Here is a 19,500-nt window from a genome sequence, read left to right on the forward strand (position 1 = left end):
ATCAATCCTAGGACAAGTCAATCAGAGACATGCATGAGAATTCTTAGAAGCATGGCACTCCAACCAGAACTCTATCAACAAACACATTGAGTTAGACCTTATCTACCACTCCCTGAGAAAAAGAACGTAAATGACATCACCATTGGAGATGACATCACTACGGGAAATGACATCACCAACCCAAAGAAACTCAGACATATAAATAGAAAGCAGGAATTATTAGCAGTGCTTCACCTGGAGGCCCACTGAAGACATTACCTAGTAGGTTGACGAAATGTCTGGAAATGAACCTTCCAGCTCAGCGAGAAGACCTACATCCAGAACCTCAAATCTTCTCAAAACTTGCTGGGTGTTATATTCCCTGGAATTTCGGTCATTGTCAAGATATAAAGCAGAACAGATAACTTTTTTTTCCACCAACATTATTTCCTGATTCTAGAAGATTCTAGAACCATTGACTATAATCCAAAAAATAGATTCGGATTTTGTACATGCAAAAGTTGATGGAGGTTTTGAACTTTCTTCTGCAAATGACAATTGATACTAAATCAATTGTTATATCAACGTTATGTTAACTTTATTGTTGCGGAAGCAGTAAGAACTTAGCTCAGTGCTGCACGATGGGATACTTGACCAAGATAAAAGGTATCTTGGCTCTCAGCTTCTCAATTTAGTAGCAAAATACTGCTGGAGAAAAATACTGAGATTGTGTAATTAGAATTTGATGAAATATAGGGAGTGTATCATAGGCTCGTTAGTAGAGAAAAACACAGAAAAAACAACATACTAATTATTCAGTTAGTGTTGGTGACACAGCAATGTCATATCTGCTGCTAATTCCTAGTTATCCTGAGAAGGTTATTTTGTAGGTAGTTTGTAGAACTGAAACAACATAGAAGACAACAGCAGGTTTTTTTTTAAATTACAACTACACTGGTAATGAGCCAATAGATCTGATGAAACCCTCTCCCAAACATAGCTTTATCTGCAAGCTTTAAGTCACCCCCTTCAAAAGCCTCTTTTGGTGACAACATTTAGTTTGTTATTTCACCTCTGAAGTGCTACAGGATACTTTTCCATGTTAATGCCTTTGGAATTAACATATACTATTCTTTCCTTTATACAACTGAAATATTATAAAGTATTCCTTGCACCAAATTATTTTTAAAGGATGTTATTTATGAGAACAAGTGAGAAATATAACAAACATTTGCGCAGCAAGAAACTGCTTCTGGCCATTTATGGGGAGTCTGAAAGCTGCCTGAAATTGGGTTTTTTTATTTCACTTAACTTGGGTCATGTCTCCAGAGACAGCTCACCTGACAACTGCATCCAATTTCAGGTCATCTGTCTTCACAGCAGTAATCCTCAGGTAAGTCTTTGATTATGTAACAAAATAAGTTTGTGAAGATCGTGTAATATATCTTGTAGACAGACTTCCAAAGTAATTTGATGAAATGTTGCATTACAGACTTATTTGAAAAACAGAAGCACATAGAATTAAAAGGATGGTGGTAACTTGGGAATACGATAGTCTCAGGCTAAGAGATACAGGCAGGGACTAACAGTAAAGGGCTAGATTCTGCCTATAGACAAGTGTGTAATAAAGTCTTCCATAGTGGTATCATGAACTTGGTTTTTCTTGACAGATATCAAGGACCTAGACTCATGTATTGGAGGACAGGTTTGCAGATGACACAAAACACGGCAATGTAACAAATGTTGAGGATAGTAACAGCCATGAGGAGTTCATGGTTCTCGTGTGACACTCCGGGTTTGTCAATGCAGGAGTTGGGGAGGCAGAATGTATTCTTCCCTGTTTAGGGAATAACTCAATAACTCTGAGGATGTGCAGGAGTGGTAGTCAGCAAGGTATAATCTGGTCCTATTCCAAGATTGGTACCAACCTGACTATAACAGATCCCCCTATGCCCCCTTTTCTTGTAGTCCTTGACAACATCGTTAGTGACATCATTTGCTTTGCATGACACAGGAACGTCTCTACTGGCACTTGTATGGGATCTAGTCAATGTTCTTTTATTATTCTCTGTATTGAACCTATCTAAAATTTGATGAGCCAAAGTCACGTTTAAGTGTCCTTAATAAACTGTCAGACTCCCTGTGGAAAGACCCGACTCCCAGGTTGTGGTGAGGTGAAGATTCCAAATTAACTGGCTACAACAGTACCTATTTAATTTGCAGTTTTAAGGCCTATCCTTGGCTTCCCTCAGATTGGAGAGGGTCATGTTATAAGGAATATGTAGTACCTCGCATTAGAGTCTTGGATCGGTTGTATTCACCGTAGAAACCCAAGAGATCCCTCACTGGATTTCTCACCTTAGTTGGGAGGTCTTCTCCTTCTATTGGGATCTATCTGCATTCCTGAGAATTGACCGACTTAAAAACAGTATTGGAAACTGTTGCCAGTGATACCACTGAGGCCTTAACTGAGATCAATGCTGAGCTAGTCGCAGTTAGATAGTGGACCTTTAGAACCATTTGGCCTTGGATTTTCTATTATCCAAGGAGGGTGGCACTTGTGCTGTTATTGGACAGGGCTGTTGTACCTACATATCAGACAATTCTAAAAATGTCTCTGATTTGGTGACTCACATTTGTACAGAAGTAAAGAAATTGAGCTCCATTTTGATTCCAAGTGGTATTTTGACATCATCTGGCTGGGTAAGTGGGGATCCTCCTTAATCATTGGGTTCATCATCTTTACTACAATACTTGTGATACTTTGTATGATATGGAGAACTACAGGCTGTTGTTGTGCACTGTTTGTTCTTACTACATTTTCTGCTCCAAAACCAAGGATCATCTACTGGACCGTATCCCATGATGATCCCTACAATGAACAAGTGTGGATGAGTATGTGCCCTTTTCCAGAACGATATGCGCTCCCTTTTTGGTATCCTAAACTTAGGTGTAGATCTGGAAGATCAACAAGGAGGGAATTGTGGAAGTAGTAAGAACTTGGCATACTGCTGCATGATGGGATTCTTGACCAAGGTTAAAGGTATCTTGGCTCTCAGCCTTTCGCTTTAATGGAAAAATATTGCTGTCAATAATTGTGTAATTTCAATTTGATGAAATGTGGGAAGTGTGTCATAGGCTTGTTGAGCTCGATAGGGGGTGGTTTTTGAGTTCGTTAGTTTCTCTGTCCTTGAGCAACATCAATGAACAAAGGCAATAGCTGCACTGTGCTTATCTTTATCATGTATTATTGTAAAATGTGGAAGGTAAGCAAATTTGTTTGCATCATTGTATAAGTATAGGCTGACTGTTTAGCTCGACAGAGTGCTAAGACAGTCACGACTGTGGATGCCTCTCCAAGAATTCATGAAAAAAAAGGTTCTTGAAACAAGACTCAAAGTCTCAGACTAAGGAATTTCCTCGACAACTGTCCACAACTATTACAACACTAAGCAAAGTAAAACTATCCAGTCAAATTTATTGTTCGCTTAAAACTCAACAATGAGAAATTTCAGTTAATTAAAGGAACTTGGTCACCTTTACTAGCTATAGACTGGATTCTGTAATGAAATGTCCACTTCTCCATAAGTTTCCAGACCAGCAAAACTATGTTAAGATAGGATATACATATATAGATATCTGCATTAGAATAGTGAAAGGCATTCATGGGGAAAATATTGAGGGTACAGGGCAAAAACAAAGTGTCAGAGCAAGACTGGAGAATCCTTGATGTCAAGGACAATGAAGATTGCAATTAAGAAAAAAAAACAAGACGCTTATGACTGATACCAAGAGCCCAATGCAGCAGAGTCCCCAGTGGAATATGAAAGTGCAAGTAGAAATTTTAAATGTAAATTAAGGAAGCAAAGAGAAAATATGTGAAAGCTTTAGTGTATAGAATAAGGGAAAAGCTGAGTTGCTATTTTTAAATGTATAAAGAGCATGAAAGTAACCGTAGAAAGAGTAGGGCCATTAGTGACTATAAACATAATCTATGTGTGGATTTTAAGATGTTATCCATTGTTATCCTTGTTGTCCAATGTTACCCTTGGAGTGCAGGTTCATAGTTCCTTGAAAATGGAGTCACATGTAGATAGGATAGTGAAGAAGGCATTTGGGATGCTTGCTTTTTTTGGCCAGTTCAATGAATGTAGGTGTTGAGAGGTCATGTTGTAGCTGTACAGGACATTGGTCAGGCTTAGGGTGTAGGTTTGCTTGGTGAGCTGTAGGTTTGATATCCAGACGTTTCATTACCTGGCTAGGTAACATCATCAGTGGCAACCTCCAAGTGAAGCGAAGCTGTTGTCTCCTGCTTTCTATTTATATCTTTCTCCTGGATGGTGATCCTGTGGTTTGTGGTGATGTCATTTCCTGTTTGTTTTCTGAGGGGTTGATAGATGGCATCTAGATCTATGTGTTTGTTTATGGTGTTGTGGTTGGAGTGCCAGGCCTCTAGGAATTCTCTGGCATGCCTTTGCTTAGCTTGTCCCAGGTTAAATGTGTTGCCCCAGTTGAAATGGTGGCTTTTTTCATCCGTGTGTAGGGCTACGAGGGAGAGAGGGTTGTGTCTTTTTGTGGCTAGCTGGTGTCTGTGTATCCTGGTGGCTAACTTTCTTCCTGTTTGTTCTATGTAGTGTTTGTGGCAGTCCTTGCATGGAATTTTGTAGATGACGTTGGTTTTGTCCATGGGATGTACTGGGTCTTTTAAGTTTGTTAGTTTTTGTTTGAGAGTATTGGTGGGTTTATGTGCTACTAGGATTCCGAGGAGTCTTAGTATTCTGGCTGTCATTTCTGAAACTTCTTTGATGTATGGTAAGGTGGTTAGGGTTTCTGGCTGTGTTTGGTCTGTTTGTCGTGGTTTGTTCTTGAGGAATCTGCGCACTGTATTTTTTGGTCAGGCTACATTTGGAATATTGCATGCAATTCTGGTCTCCCTCCAATAAGGAAGGATATTGTGAAACATGAACAGGTTCAGAAAAGATTTACAAGGATGTTGCCAGGTTTGGAGGATTTGACCTGTAGGGAGAGGTTGAATAGACTGTGGTTATTTTCACTGGAGCATCAGAGGCTGAGGAGTGACCTTATAGAGGTCTATAAAATCATGAGGGGCATGGATAGGGTAAATAAGTTTCAAAGAAGTTTTTTTATAGAGAAGGAAAGAGAGGACGAACTGCTTGGGGAGAGAATTCCAATGCTAGCCAATGAAGCGATGGTCATCAATAGTGAGAAAAAGGAGATTGAGGAGTAGGATTCTGGGTAATCTAAGACGGAGAATGGAAAACATTTCTGGCTGTAACAGGCTGCTTCTTTTTTTGAGGCATTTTAGGTGTTGGAGGTGATTTCCTCGAATTTCAGGAGCAGCAATTACTGTTATATATGCTTAGCATTGTTTTGGAACATGAAAAAAAGGTCAAAACAAGGGCACTTTTATAAAGGAGATGTAGACACCATAGGTAACACATGGTCAGTGCAGAAGAGAGAGAGAAATGCTAACTGACACAGCAGTGAACCTGCGCAGATACTGCCTTTGCTTTTTGAATTCATGTATCACTGCACCTCAGAGTGCATCTCAGAAAACTTAACAAACAGCGAAATTCACAACTGATCTTGGACGAACCTGTTTGGGAGAGGTCACAGCACAGAAACAGATAAGTTTTAAGTATAACCTTGCTGTAAATCTACAATAGTGAGTAGAGTGGGTTCTTTCTTGATTATATGTTTTATTGAGGTATGTCTCAATAAGTTAGCCTGGAAATGTGTTTTGTAGAGGAATAAGATGGTCCTATTTTCTGAGTCTATAGATTGGAAGAAGCAAAAATGGCTCTTCATCTGCAATAAATGCCGTTGGTTGCAAATCCTATCAAATTGAATAGATCAGTTGGAGTGACAGTTAGAGGCAATGAGAAATTTACCAGAGCAAGGGGGTGTGATGGATGGCAGCTATAGGAAGGGAGAAAAGCTGCAGATATAGTCACATAGATGGGTTAACTCCAGGAAAGGTAAGAGAGGTAGGCAGGTAGTGCAGAAGTCTCCTGTGTCCAACCCCATTTCAAACAAGTATGCTGTTCTGGAAACATTAGGGGGTGATGGATTCTCAGGGGAATGTACCATGAACAGCCAAGCTTCTGGTATCAAGACATGCTCTAATGTAATGAGGAGTATGTCAAGCTCCAAGTGATCGATTATATTAGGGGACTCTCTCGTCAGAGGCACAGACAGATGTTTCTGTGGCCAGCAGCAAAAAATTAGAATGGTGTGTTGCCTCCCTGGTGCCAGGATCAAGGATGTCTCAAAGAAGGTGTAGAACATTCTCAAAGGGAAGAGGGACCAACAGGAGGTCATTGTACATATTGGAACCAATTACATAGGAAGGGGAGAGGATAAGATTCTGAAGGGAGTATGTAGCAAGTTAGGCAGGAATTTAAAAAGGAGGTCCTTGAAGGCAGGAACATCTGGATTACGCCCAGTACTATGCGCTAGCAAGGAGAGGACTCGGAGGATAGAGCAGATGAATGGATGGCAGAGGAGCTGGTGTATGGGAGAACGTTCACATTTTTGGATCATTGGAGCTCTTTTGAGGTAGAAGTGACCTGTCCAAGAAGGATGATTGCTCTTGAATTAGAAGGGGACTAATATACTGGCAGGGAGATTTGCTAGAGCTACTTGGAAGGATTTAAACTAGTAAGGTGGTGAGGTGGGACCAAGGGAGATAGTGAGGAAAGAGATCACTCTGAGATTGGTACAGTTGAGAAACAAAGTGTGTCAAACAGTCAGGATTTGGGGTGTTAAGGATCTAGATGGAAAGGAATTTGTTAAGTGTGTACAAGAAAATTTTCTGATTCAGTATGTGGATGTACCATGACAGAAGGTGCAAAACTTGACCTACTCTTAGGAAATAAGGCAGGGCTGAAAACTGAAGTGTAATTGGGGGAGCATTTTTGGGCCAATGACTGTAATTCTATTAGTTAAAAATAGTGATGGAAAAGGATAGACATGATCAAAGAGTTGAAGTTCTACATTGGAGGAAGGCTAACTTGACGGTATTAGGCAAGAACGTTTGAAAGCTGATTTGGGGCAGATGTTCGCAGGTAAAAGAATGGCTGGAAAATGGGAAGACTTCAGAAATGAGATAATGAGAGTCCAGAGACAGAAAATTCCTGTTAGCGTGAAAGGAAAGGTTGGTAGGTGCAGGGAATGCTGAATGACCAGAGAAATTAAGGGTTTGGTTTAGAAAGAGAAGGAAGCATGTGTCAGGTATAGATAGAATAAATTGAGTGAATCCTGAGAAGAGTGTAAAGGCAGTGAGAGTATATTTAAGAGGGAAATCAGAAGGGCAAAAAGGGATATGAAACAGCTTTGGCAAATAGGATTAATCCAAAGGGGTTTTACAAATTCATTAAAGGCAAAAGAGTAACTAGGGAGTGAATCAGCAAGGCAGTCTTTGTGTGGAGCCGCAGGAGATGGGGGAGATACTAAATGAGTATTTTGCATCAGTGTTTACTGTGGAGAAGGACATGGAAGATTGAGAATGTAGAGAAATAGATGGTGACATCTTGAAAAATGTCCATATTACAGAGGAGGAAGTGCTGGATGTCTTGAAACATGTAAAGGTGGACAAATCCCCAGGACCTGATCAGGTGTACCCTAGAACTCTATGGGAAGCTAGAGAAGTGATTGCTGGCCCACTTGCTGAGTTATTTGTATCATTGATGGTCACAGGTAAGGTGCCAGAATACTAGAGGTTGGCTAATGTGGTACCACTATTTAAGAAAGGTGGTAAGGACAAGCCAGGGAAGTATAGACCAGTAGGCCTGACTTTGGTGGTGGCCAAGTTGTTGGAGGGAATCCTGAGGGACAGGATTTACATATATTTGGAAAGGCAAGAACTGATTAGGGATAGTTAACACAGTTTTGTGCATGGGAAATCATGTCTCACAAGCTTGATTGAGTTTTTTGAAGAAGTAACAAAGAGGATTGATGAGGGCAAAGCGGTGAACATGATCCACATGGACTTCAGTGAGGTGTTTGACAAGGTTCCCCATGGAAGATTCATTAGCAAAGTTAGATCTTACAGAACACGGGGAGAACTGGCCATTTGGATACAGTACTGGCTTGAAGGTATAAGACAGAGGGTGATGGTGGAGGATTGTTTTTCAGACTGGGGGAGCCTGTGACCAGTGGAGTGTCACAAGGATTGGTGCTGGGTTTACTACTTTTCATCATTTATATAAATGATTTGGATGAGAACATAGGAGGTATAGTTAGTAAGTTTGCAGATGATACCAAAATTGGAGGTGCAGTGGACAGTGAAGAAGGTTACCTCAGATTACAATGGGATGTTGATCAGATGGGCCAATGGGCTGAAAAGTGGCAGATGGAGTTTTATTTTGATAAATGTGAGGTGTTGCATTTTGGGAAAGTGAATCTTAGCGGGACTTATACACTTAATTGTAAGGTCCTGGGGAGTGTTGCTGAACAAAGAGACCTTGGAGTGCAGATTCATAGCTCCTTGAAAGTTCCGGGTAGATAGGATAGTGAAGAAGGCTTTTGGTATGTTTTCCTTTTTTGGTCAGAGTATAGGAGTTGGGAGGTCATGTTGCAGCTGTACAGGATGTTGGTTAGGCCACTTTTGGAATATTGCATGCAATTCTGGTCTCCTTCAATCAGAAGGATGTTGTGAAACTTGAAAGGTTTCAGAAAAGACTTACAAGAATGTTGCCATGGTTGGAGGGTTTGAGCTGTCGGGAGACGGTGAATAGGCTGGGGCTATTTTCCCTGGAGCGTCAGAGGTTGAGAGGTGACCTTATAGAGGTTCATAAAATCATGAGGGGCATGGATAGGATAAATAGACAAAGTCTTTTCCCTTGGGGGAGTGCCGAACTAGAGGACATAGGTTTAGGGTGAGAGAGGAAAGATATAAAAGAGACCTAAGGGATAACCTTTACAAGTAGAGGGTGGTGCATATATGGAATGAACTGCCAGAGAAAGTGGTGGAGGCTGGTGCAATTGCAACATTTAAAAGATATCTGGATGGGCCTATGAATAGGAAGGGTTTAGAGGGATATGGGCCAGGTGCTGGCAGTGGGTCTAGATTACATTGGGATATCTGGTTAGGATGGACGAGTTGGACTGAAGGGTCAGTTTCCATTCTGGACATCTCTATGACTCTACGACTCTAAGTCCAAGTGGTCAGAATTGGAAGAGTGCAGAGATCTGTAGGTGGTCACGCTGGGAGGGAGGGGTCAGGCAAATGACACAAATGCAAGACTGAGAATTTTAAACTTGGAGTCATCGCTGCACTAGGATAAACATAACTTCTCTCAGAACCTCAAAGTCTGTCCACATAACATTGAAGAGAGGCTGAGTCATTAACTCCATCACCTAAATGAGGATACACCCTTGTGAAGAGTAATACCTTTATTAAACTGTGTTTTAGACTTTAATCAAGCAACAAGGTGATGCCGCTGGAATGATAGGTGGTGTCCAGGTTGAATCCTTCTGCTCCAGGCTAGCTGCAGTCTTTTCCTCTCTCTAGATTTCATTTTTTTTCTCTTTCTTTTCTTCAGCTTCCTGGCATTGCATGACTCTTTCGGTAATGGGTCGTCAGCTGCAGTGGTATAGGTGACTGGAGTGGGGACTCTTGGCTGGGGTAGGCCCAGAACAGGAACCTTGCAGACATCCTGGAGCTTTTTTATGATCCTGGTTGATAAAGATAAACTCTATTTAAATACTTTTTATATGTATGTACCTCAAAATTTCACCAGATTGTGGCGACAGAACACTTTTCACAGTATCTCACCAAATTTGTGTGATGAACATTCATTCAAATTTACAGTAGAATAACAAATTAGATATTTTGTTATTTCATGGAGAAATGCTGTTTAAACTAAGTGAAACTAATCATAATTAAACGTCTGTGTTCACCTTTCTATGAGATAAATCAGCTTCACAAGTTAAAAAACTCATCTCCTTTCAACTCAGTTAGGTGTCAGAGACATTAATTATTTGTATGTATGGAAGATACATCATCCTGTTCCTGTCTCATGTCCACCCTGGCAAGTGTGCAGTTGTGATAGTTCTCTACATGCTCATTGTACCTCATTATGTGTCTCATTAATTCTCATCTGGCTTTGAAAAAGAATGTCCTGTGTCTTTCAGTGGATAGATAATTATTTGTTTTGCAAATCTGTTTGCAATTGCCGGCTAAGCATAAGTTGTACAAGAGGTAGCAATCCATTATCTTTTAGCGCTGCATGAAAAAGAAGTTTTGCACTATGAGACTTGACACTTGATGATCATCAGTTTGAGAGTATATACAATATATTTTCCTTTATGGTTTCAGTGAAGATAATAGTGTGATGATGTGATTTAGGTCACTCAGCACTTAGCACCTAGCTTGAAATGGTTTGTTTGGATATTGTAGTCCAAAGGTAGACACCATCTACTCTGGAGCTTTGAATAAACTCAATCTGCCTGTTATCATATCTGTGATGGTTGCACGCCTATCACTAAGTAGTTGAACAATGGGTGATTTGGAGAATTAATCTATCACAAGGGCATAAACTACCCAGTGCACAGTGAATAGATCCATTGCTATTTTCATCCAAGAATTGAAAAGAACGTTGTGGGAATGCAAAGGCTGCCTCAGCTGCTGGTGTTGATACATTTTGCATGCCTCACATGCATTCACGAGTCATTGAATATTATGATTCGTCCTTGGCCTCTACAGGAATTCACATGCTAATTTTCTTGCAATGTAGCATCTTGTTAAGACTCCTTCATACCCATGACCTCTACCACGTTGAAGGACAAATGCAGTACCTGAGTGGAACATCACCATTTGCCCTTCAAGCCACAGAATATGCTGATTTAGAACTAAATCACCATTCTTTTCCCTTCACAGATCAAAAGTTAGAACTCATTTTCTAATAACACTTGGGGCATACTTACACTCTGTGGATGACAGCAGTTGAAAAATGTGGCTTACAACCATCTTCTCCAGGGCAATTAGTGGGATGGACAACAATACATGCCAGTGACACCTATATCCCATGAAAGAATAGATTTTAGAAAAACAACATTGAACACATTTCGTTGGAATTCAATCCAAGTTTGTTATAATGAGTTGAGTCACCACTGAGTTGAGTCAGGTTGATACAATTCCAATTAGGCAGTACAGTATTAAACTACTTTAGCATGGACAAATGCTCTCATACTATTGACTCACATGCGCGAGTCACAATACAATGCAATATCAATATTTTCTGAGAACTAAATGGCTAGTTGGCCAAACTTAGCAAATCCATTTAAGTTTGTTTTGGGGAAAACTTTAACTGTAGAAATCATGAATATGAGGAATTACCAGCGCTGACACTAGTCTTATGCAATATAAAAGACAATATAGAATGTTATACTCTATATTAACTTTCCCCCTCTTGACTTTATATTTCATTCCTGACTTCGCTTTTTTCTTACTGAATTAACAGCAAAATGGGAGGAGGAGACATAATCGGAGCCAAACTATAAGGCAGGGATGATGGCGATGCTACTTGGAAAAATTCGATCACCATTGTGTTGTTAACTAGACAGCATAAAATTACAGACAATAAGTTATGTCTATTTTGGCAGAAATGCAGTAAAGCTTTGGGAGACCACGCCATGCCGAGTCCCAGCCCGAGAATCAGTAGAAAAGTGCCCTCTGTGAAACCATATTAGTGGTTGACTATGACTTTCAAGCAGGAGGCATAATATTCGCACGGGCTTCATTGTCCTCATTCTGGAGTTTCCCAGTGTAATCAATCTACATTTTAATATAAATCGTACTTGATTTATTTTGTACGGAATTTATCCTGTGGGGTTAATGGCTCTCACAGTCCATACTTCTTAATGTTCTCATTTGTAGCAAAGTTTGCGTTTTGGTAGGTTTTAACTATACGCTTGAAATTTAGTGTGGGAGCAACTTTCAGCGCCAGCCAAAGGACAAGTGCTCTGTAATATGTCCGCCATTAGCAGGGCACTAATGTAAAAAACAAAGGATTGAATTTGTATTTTATTACCATTGTTGATACGTTCAAGAAAAGATTCCATTACTTTTTTTTTCGTATGATTACTCTGCTTCAACTGCAGTAATGAAGACATGCTTATGTCTTTGCACGGACAGTATTATTTTGATTTCGCGACCCGGAGAATCACCAGAAAATATCAAACGGCATACACATTCATCAAAGTAGCACGGACTATTTTACAATGCAATTATCCAAGCATCTTGAAGAAATTGTGAGTCAATTTTCTCGAGAACGGATGCAATCTGGTTATCACCATGGACAGCTCTCAGCGTTACGCAATTTGCTGCAAAATCGCAGCATTTGTGGAAGGGAGTGGACCGCAGCTTGTTCCAGTAGAAGTTACTTATCGCTGCATTTGTATTTTCTATCAATACTTTTGAATGTGCAAGATGGAAGGTAAAAGTTAGGCTAGGATTCAATTGAGAACTTCTAGGGTGGAAGATTACTTTTTTCCGTTATGTGCCAGCGAAATCACTTCAAACTACTTACATACTGAAAGGATGCTATCCTGTCCCACCATGTGCTTCATTTATTGGCTTGGCTAATGAAACATTTGTCTACAGGAGGTTTATCGAATAGTATACTTAGTGTGATTGAATTCGGTTATTGGATGTAACAACATCATTTCCACCCATTATACATCAAGCTTTAACCACGGGTTTTAACACGGTGAGAAGGTTGGTCGTACAGAGTGTTCTCTCCCCAGTAATCCCTCGATTTCGTGTCCGTACTGTGCCATGGAGACACGATCTGCTGACAGAGGTGATTACTGACGCCAATCCAGCTCCATCTGCTGAGACCTGTAATAAAGTTTGTTTTTTTTATAAAACCTTTTTTGCATTCCAATGCCAGATTTTTTTTTCCTTTTCCTTTAATGATTGGCCACATTTGTTGCAGTTGAGTGGTTCAGGATTAGTTTTCGGATGTGTTGATCTTCATCAAACCGGTTTACTCAAACGCAGATTAACGCGGTGTGATGTCAGAGAAAAGGTACTTATCAAGGCTCGGTCTCAATCCCCCACACAGAGACTTTGAAATCTCAGACAGCAGCGGTGCGAGAGCATGACTGGCAACAGCAAGGACAAAAGTCAGATATTTTTGTATTAACTTAAAGTTTGTACGGTGAAGCTCCTGTTTAAGAAAGAACACCCAAAAAGAATTACCGAACTCTTCAGAGATTTATTCAACTTTCAATACGGAATTTCGCTACAAGACGTTTATTTGGTGAGTGTTGGGCGGGGAGATATTCGACTGATTCAATTTCCTCGTATCGGTTTTACCAAGTCAGATCGTTTCCTGATATTTTGTAACGTATCCTTGTACTGGATAACTGATACTGTTGAAGAATTGACTAAAGTTTAAAGTGTCGATTATTCTATCAGAACGTCATGTTCCTGTGAGCTTTAACTTTCGACAAGTCAGTGTTTCGCTAAACTTTTGGAGGTAAGATAATGAGCACATGCGCGCACAGTTTAGAAGGGGTCGGCACAACGCTGTGAAATAGTAGACATTTCCATTGCAACGCCTTTGGGTTCGATTGACCCTGAAGAGGGTTCCTGCGTCTTTAAATTAACGAGAGAGTTTAAATTCGGAGCGCTCCTCTGCGCGTCTCTAGCAGAGCACAGCGTCCGCTGGTTCCAACCACAGTCAGCAGCGCTGCATTTTCATCCATTCCCTGAAAAATGAATGTGTTTTTTATTTAAAAGACCCGTTAACGCGGCTGGTCAATACTTTAGCAATTCATTCCCCCCTCTATTCTCTTCAACAGACCACCTTAGGACGAATTGTGTCTTGTCAGATTCCGATTCAACAACTCTTCGCAACAACTGACTACCTAGAAGTAAGTGAGGGAAGAGGGGTCCATTTACATGTGCAGCAGAACCCTGTTTTACAATGTTCACACTGTTCCGATTCACTATGTGGGAACACGTCTACCTTTAAAGGTTAAGATTCTATGATGCATTTGATTTTGACTCGCACATTCTCCTGTTTACAGGTTAAAGCAGAGATGTCGAATACAAGCCGACTGTTTGAGCAGCTAAGCTTAGCGATATTTATCCTGTGTTGTTCACTGTCCATATTTGGGAAGCCTGTGGAAGAAGTCTCCATTATGAAGTAAGGTTTTCTGTTGTGGCTTTTATTCCCTATTTGTGGCACATTAACAGAGATTGATCGCACTGACCGGGTTACACTGTACTCATAACTGATTCAAACATTGCCCCGTGCATTGCCAGAGATGAACTACAACTTTCCTTGTAATAACTGCACCTACTAAAATACAGCAGTTGTGTCGGCTTTTCGCTAACCCGTGACATGTGATTTTGGGTGTACGTTTAACCCGTTGTGGCGGGTGGCGAAAAGTTTGGCGAATTGGTCAAATTGCAGACAATGACAAAGTGAAACTTTGGGCTGTCAACATCTTGTCTCAGTGTTTAATCCTGTTGTTAACGCAGCGCCGTAGCTCCAGCTGCGATAAGTGTGGACCGACTGCAAGCGCAGTTCGACTTGGGAATCAACTGACTCGGGATCAAGTGTGTTTTACTTTCTAACTGCATGACGTCGACTTTATATGTCCAGTTAGAGTTCACTTTCTACATCTTGAAAATAATTCATCATGAAGTCAAAGCGTATTAAAACGTTGACTCTAAAATGACTGCAGCCCTGTGTTCAGTTGGAATGCAGTTTGGATTGTACAGCTTTCCTCTTACGGTCGATTGGAATTTGATGGCTCAGTTTTGATGTGGTTAGAACTGGTTTGAACTGTGCTTGCGGCTGTGCCGAACTGTCTAATGTAAAATAATAAAAATCTCGTGTCTGTGTTTTGTAGGAAGAGGTCTGTCTCGGAGCACCAGTTCATGCATGACAAGAGCAGGTCGATCCAGGAACTACAGAGGCGGATCTGGCTGCATAATGTCATGGGCGAGCTGCACACAGCAGAGGGCCGGGGGATGACTCAGTCACAGTCGCCCCCCCGCAACCCCAAACACCCGGCGACGTGGCCGGATTCGGCGGATCTGGCGGTGCTCCTCATCAAACTGGCAGCCAATAACAACAGCAACAACAATGAGGGCACCAGGACTCCGCTGGAACAGATACAAGATACCAACAAGCCCGGTCCTTTCAAATTCCAGAACTCGAGGAAAAACACCAAGAGGAAGAAGCAAGGGAAAAACAACAAGCGCAAGGCTCACAGAGGTCGGGAAGTGAACAGCAGGAGGCAGACACGCTCTGTGGATTCCGAAACCGGGGATCCCAGTCTCACATCCGAGGCTGAGCCGCTCGCCACTGCCGCCTCTGGACGGTTGTGGTACTGAGAGGCCAACCTCTAACATATAGCCCTAGGTAATTACGTAATATTCTCCCGATAAATGATCACAGACTCGCTTTCAAGGTCAGTGTTGTAGGTAAATAAAAAACCGACAGCGGCAAATTACGACTGTCATGTCCGGTCAATAAAATCTGGTCACTCGCCTCATGATCTCGGGCAGATGAGCTGCCAGATACAAGGAGCACAAGTCAATTCATACTCGAGTGCTCCCATCTTAACTCCCTTTTAATGTTAACAGAGGATAGGTCCCATTCAACATTTTAAATTGGTGCGTTCCAAATGTATACCAGCCTGCAGGTATATCATTCATCCCGCTCAAATCTGCAAGTGCTGTAAGACGGGGACCTCGAGGCTATCCAATGGAATTGATGGCAAGTCAGCATCCAAGTTACTTTTCTGATTTTCACATTCCGCTCAGGTGAAAGTGGCTGCCTTAGGGATTTATTTTAGCTTGAATAGCTAAAGACAAATGGTACTTAAAAGTGAAATCGTTTAACTATAGCCAGAGGCTGTAACGTGTTGAAATTTAATCGACTTTGTACAAACCTAATCCTTCCTAAAATGATTTACCGCTGCACTGATGCTATCATTTTTTTCTGACCCATGCAAGCCAGTTTTGGCTGTGCGCCAATAAAAGTTGGGATCTAAAGCCAAGGAGGTACTAGACCTGTGCAGAAATAAATTCTGCAACAATGAGGCTGGTCACTAAATGGAGTGGAATTCCCGTGTGGGCCAGCACGTTTAAAAGCAATTCAGATGAAGCGATGTGTTGTGCGTTTTTAACTTTTTACACTGTATACTTAATATCACATGTTTTGAGAAAAGGCTGCGGCCTTCCAAGACTTCTGCAATTTACAAAAAGTACAGAGGGAGTAGAGCACTGTGCAAATACTCGCGAAACATCATCATACAGGAAGACTTAACACTTCACAGACACCTGGCCATTGATACAAAGAAAATGGTAACAGAAGGCGAATAAAAATTTGGTCAAAATGCTAGGCTTTAAGGAAGGTATTAGATTAAGAGCGAGATTGAGAGGGTTGGGAGGAGAATTCCAGAGCTTCGGACCAAGATATGTGAATGCATTACCTGCTAAGTATTCGGAGGAATGTAAAGGTTCGAGGAGATTGACCACAATTAGGAACACTCTGGCGGGCACCATCCCGTTCACAACCATGTATAGTGCCTGCATTGGTTTTGCACATTGCAAGTACATATCTTGTTTTGACGCTACAACGTAGGTATTTCTGTAAGATAGGTTTTATAGAAAGATAACGATACAGAATTGCTGTGGCCATGACCATTGCTAACTGCAAAGAAATGTGGAGTGCATACTGTTTGGAAGAGGCAGCCTCAAATAACTTGGGTGAGGCACAGAATGGAGTGTAACTCCAGCTTGATGTCAAATCACGCTTTTAAAACTAGCTACAGGATTAGATGAATTTCTTGGATACTTATTGAAAAACAGCAGAATTTAATCTGATCATTTAGACAACGTGTAATTGCTGGACCAAGTGTAAACTAATGCAGCATGCAATACAGGTGTAGTACAGCAGCTATTTTGAAAATTTGCATTTACATAGTATATTTAAAATAACGAAATTTCCAAGGCACTTAAGATGACCCTTATAATGCTTCTCTTTAATGATAAGCCACGTAAAGCAATATTAGAGCAATTGTGTAAAAAAGAAAATGTAACTTATGTTTTAAAGAAGGAAAGGTGGGAGAGGAGGTAGATGTGAGGTTGAGAGAGTGAATTCCAGAGCTTAGGTCCTGGGTAGCTGAAGGCAGGCACCCCAGTGTTTGAACAATTAGAATCTGGGACGCTCAAGAGGTCAGAAATAGATATAAAGATATCTTGGAAATTTGTTGGGCTGCAGAAAATCACAAAGATTTTTGCACAAGGTGACAAGGCCATAAAGGTATTGTAACAAGGATGAGAATTTTAAACTTGAGGTGTTGGGAACTAATAATATAGATTAATGAATATGGGAAAACACCACTAGGTGTGAGTAAAGATACAAGTAGCAGAGTTTTGGTTGGCTTCAAGTTTAAGGAACATAAAATTTAGGAAGTTGGCTATGAATTTGGTGGAATTGTCAAACTAGAGATATGGATAAGCATTACAGATTCTGAAGAGGTGAAGGACAGAGTCAAGTGGCATAACAGATGTAGAAATAGGTGAAATTAGTCATGATGCAGTTACATGGTCAGAAGCTCATCTCATGGTCAAATATGATCCCAAGATGACAAACAAACCAGATCAGTGTCAGATAGTTTCCACAAGTCAGATGGTAAATGCATGAGATTGTCAGAATTAACAATAGAGCAGAGACAATGGATTTTGATACAGGAATGCTACAATGTACCAGGAAATCACCAAAAGAGCGAATAGACTTAGAGTGGATTTACATGTTTAACTTTGTGAAAAACATTAAGAGAATATGTGCAATATCTATTGACTTCACTCTGATGTTAGATCAGATTCCAACTTTAGATTAGACTTCAATTACTTTTATTTACATTACATTAATTTGTACCAATGATACATTTACCATGTGTACGACTAAGAAAAAAAACATAATTGATGACTGTTCTTCACACATATGAACTCATGCATCTGCATCCAGAAACTGTTTAACTGAGCATTATTATTGTGCAAACATATACTATTTGATGAAGCATAACTGCTCTGATATTTACTTTGTGTTCTAATATCTGTTTTTGATTCATAGATTCATATTTTATAGGCATTAAGGTGTAAGTTAGTAAAGTAATATATGAAAACTATCCAATGTCCAATCCAGAAGTTATGAATATTTTCCAGTGGCTTTCTTTCACATAACAACAGAATACAATGAACACGATTTAAAATCATTTGCCCTGCTGACCTGCTTGATTTACAAGAAAGAATAAAATGTCCAGTTCATTCATATTTTACCATAGTTTGTTTGATTTTATAACTCTGCTTTTTGGAGATGACGAACAACTTTTAATTTCAATGGTCAAAAGGTATCAGCTACAAGTTGTGACCTCTTGGAGTAACCTGCCAAGCAGTGAATGATTATTATACTTTGTAAACTTGTCCAATGAGAACTGGAATAAACTTGAAGGAACACATTTAACTTAAGCTTATAGGTTTTCTAGTCTACTATACCAAATGACATCCACGCCTCAAACTCAAAATATAAGCTAATAAGCATTCAATTACATTAAGCTGTAGAGTTTCCCATGTCATGGATAGAGTTAGGAGCAACATAGAGTGAGAGCCAACAGCTTATTATGGAGCCTGGCCACTTTCTGTGGATGGGAAATGTAGAATAGCTATGCTATTTTAAAAAAACCCAAAATGACTATTTGACATCTGAATAGGAATTCTCAGTTAAGTTTCTACTTATTGCAACACTATCAATATAGTTGTTAATTGATCATATTTCTGTTTTTGTTTATTTTAAAAGCTAAGTGACAGAAGAATTTTCCTTTTTTTTCCCCAGGCAGGTCTGATATTCAGGAAAGACCGAAAAAATCTTTTGCAGTATTCTGTATTTGTGATCATAATTAAAGTATTAAACGTATTTATTGATTGCAAATATTTAAAAAAACACGAGAATAAAGAATTGTGTACACTATGAAACTGTACATCGGTTATTATGAATATTTAAAATTCATGATTAATGTCACAAACTGTAATTTATTTGTTAATTTTTAATCATCTATTTATTTGAATTGTGTATCTTGGTGCTGCTAATATATATATAGGTATATTGTAAATACATGCACTTTAGAATCCAAGTAATGTTGTTAAGTGATCTGTAATAAAGAGTTTCATGGTTTATTGAATTGCAAAAGGAAGTAGTCCTGTTTAATAACACGAATTATACACTTTACTGTAGCATCTGGTGTTTTTTTTTAAAAGCAGAACATTTAGCAGTTATTTGGCAAAGAGCCTCGTAATTCCTTAAGCCTCTGAGTTGAAAGATGTTTTTCCTAAGAGTAAACGAGGATTAGGTATAATAAGAGAGGGTAATATCATCCGTCTCAAGCCAAAAATACTTCCAAAGAAGACATGGGAGTTCGCGGAATAGCGTTTAGATAATCATGGGCACACCTGCTTAGTCAGGAATGCTT

General features: G+C 40.0%; 1 protein-coding gene across 1 annotated transcript; it reads left to right on the forward strand.

Moving 5' to 3' along the window:
* The first annotated feature begins 14,052 nt into the window (after positions 1 to 14,052).
* Positions 14,053 to 18,924, forward strand: LOC132824699 (parathyroid hormone-related protein-like). Its single transcript, XM_060839367.1, has 3 exons — positions 14,053 to 14,159; positions 14,872 to 15,386; positions 18,867 to 18,924. Exons 1-2 carry the CDS (start codon positions 14,053 to 14,055, stop codon positions 15,356 to 15,358), a joined length of 594 nt encoding a protein of 197 aa, XP_060695350.1. The 3' UTR covers positions 15,359 to 15,386; positions 18,867 to 18,924.
* The last annotated feature ends 576 nt before the right edge of the window (positions 18,925 to 19,500 follow it).

The sequence above is a fragment of the Hemiscyllium ocellatum genome, chromosome 19 (assembly GCF_020745735.1).
Source record: "Hemiscyllium ocellatum isolate sHemOce1 chromosome 19, sHemOce1.pat.X.cur, whole genome shotgun sequence".
NCBI lineage: Eukaryota > Metazoa > Chordata > Chondrichthyes > Orectolobiformes > Hemiscylliidae > Hemiscyllium > Hemiscyllium ocellatum.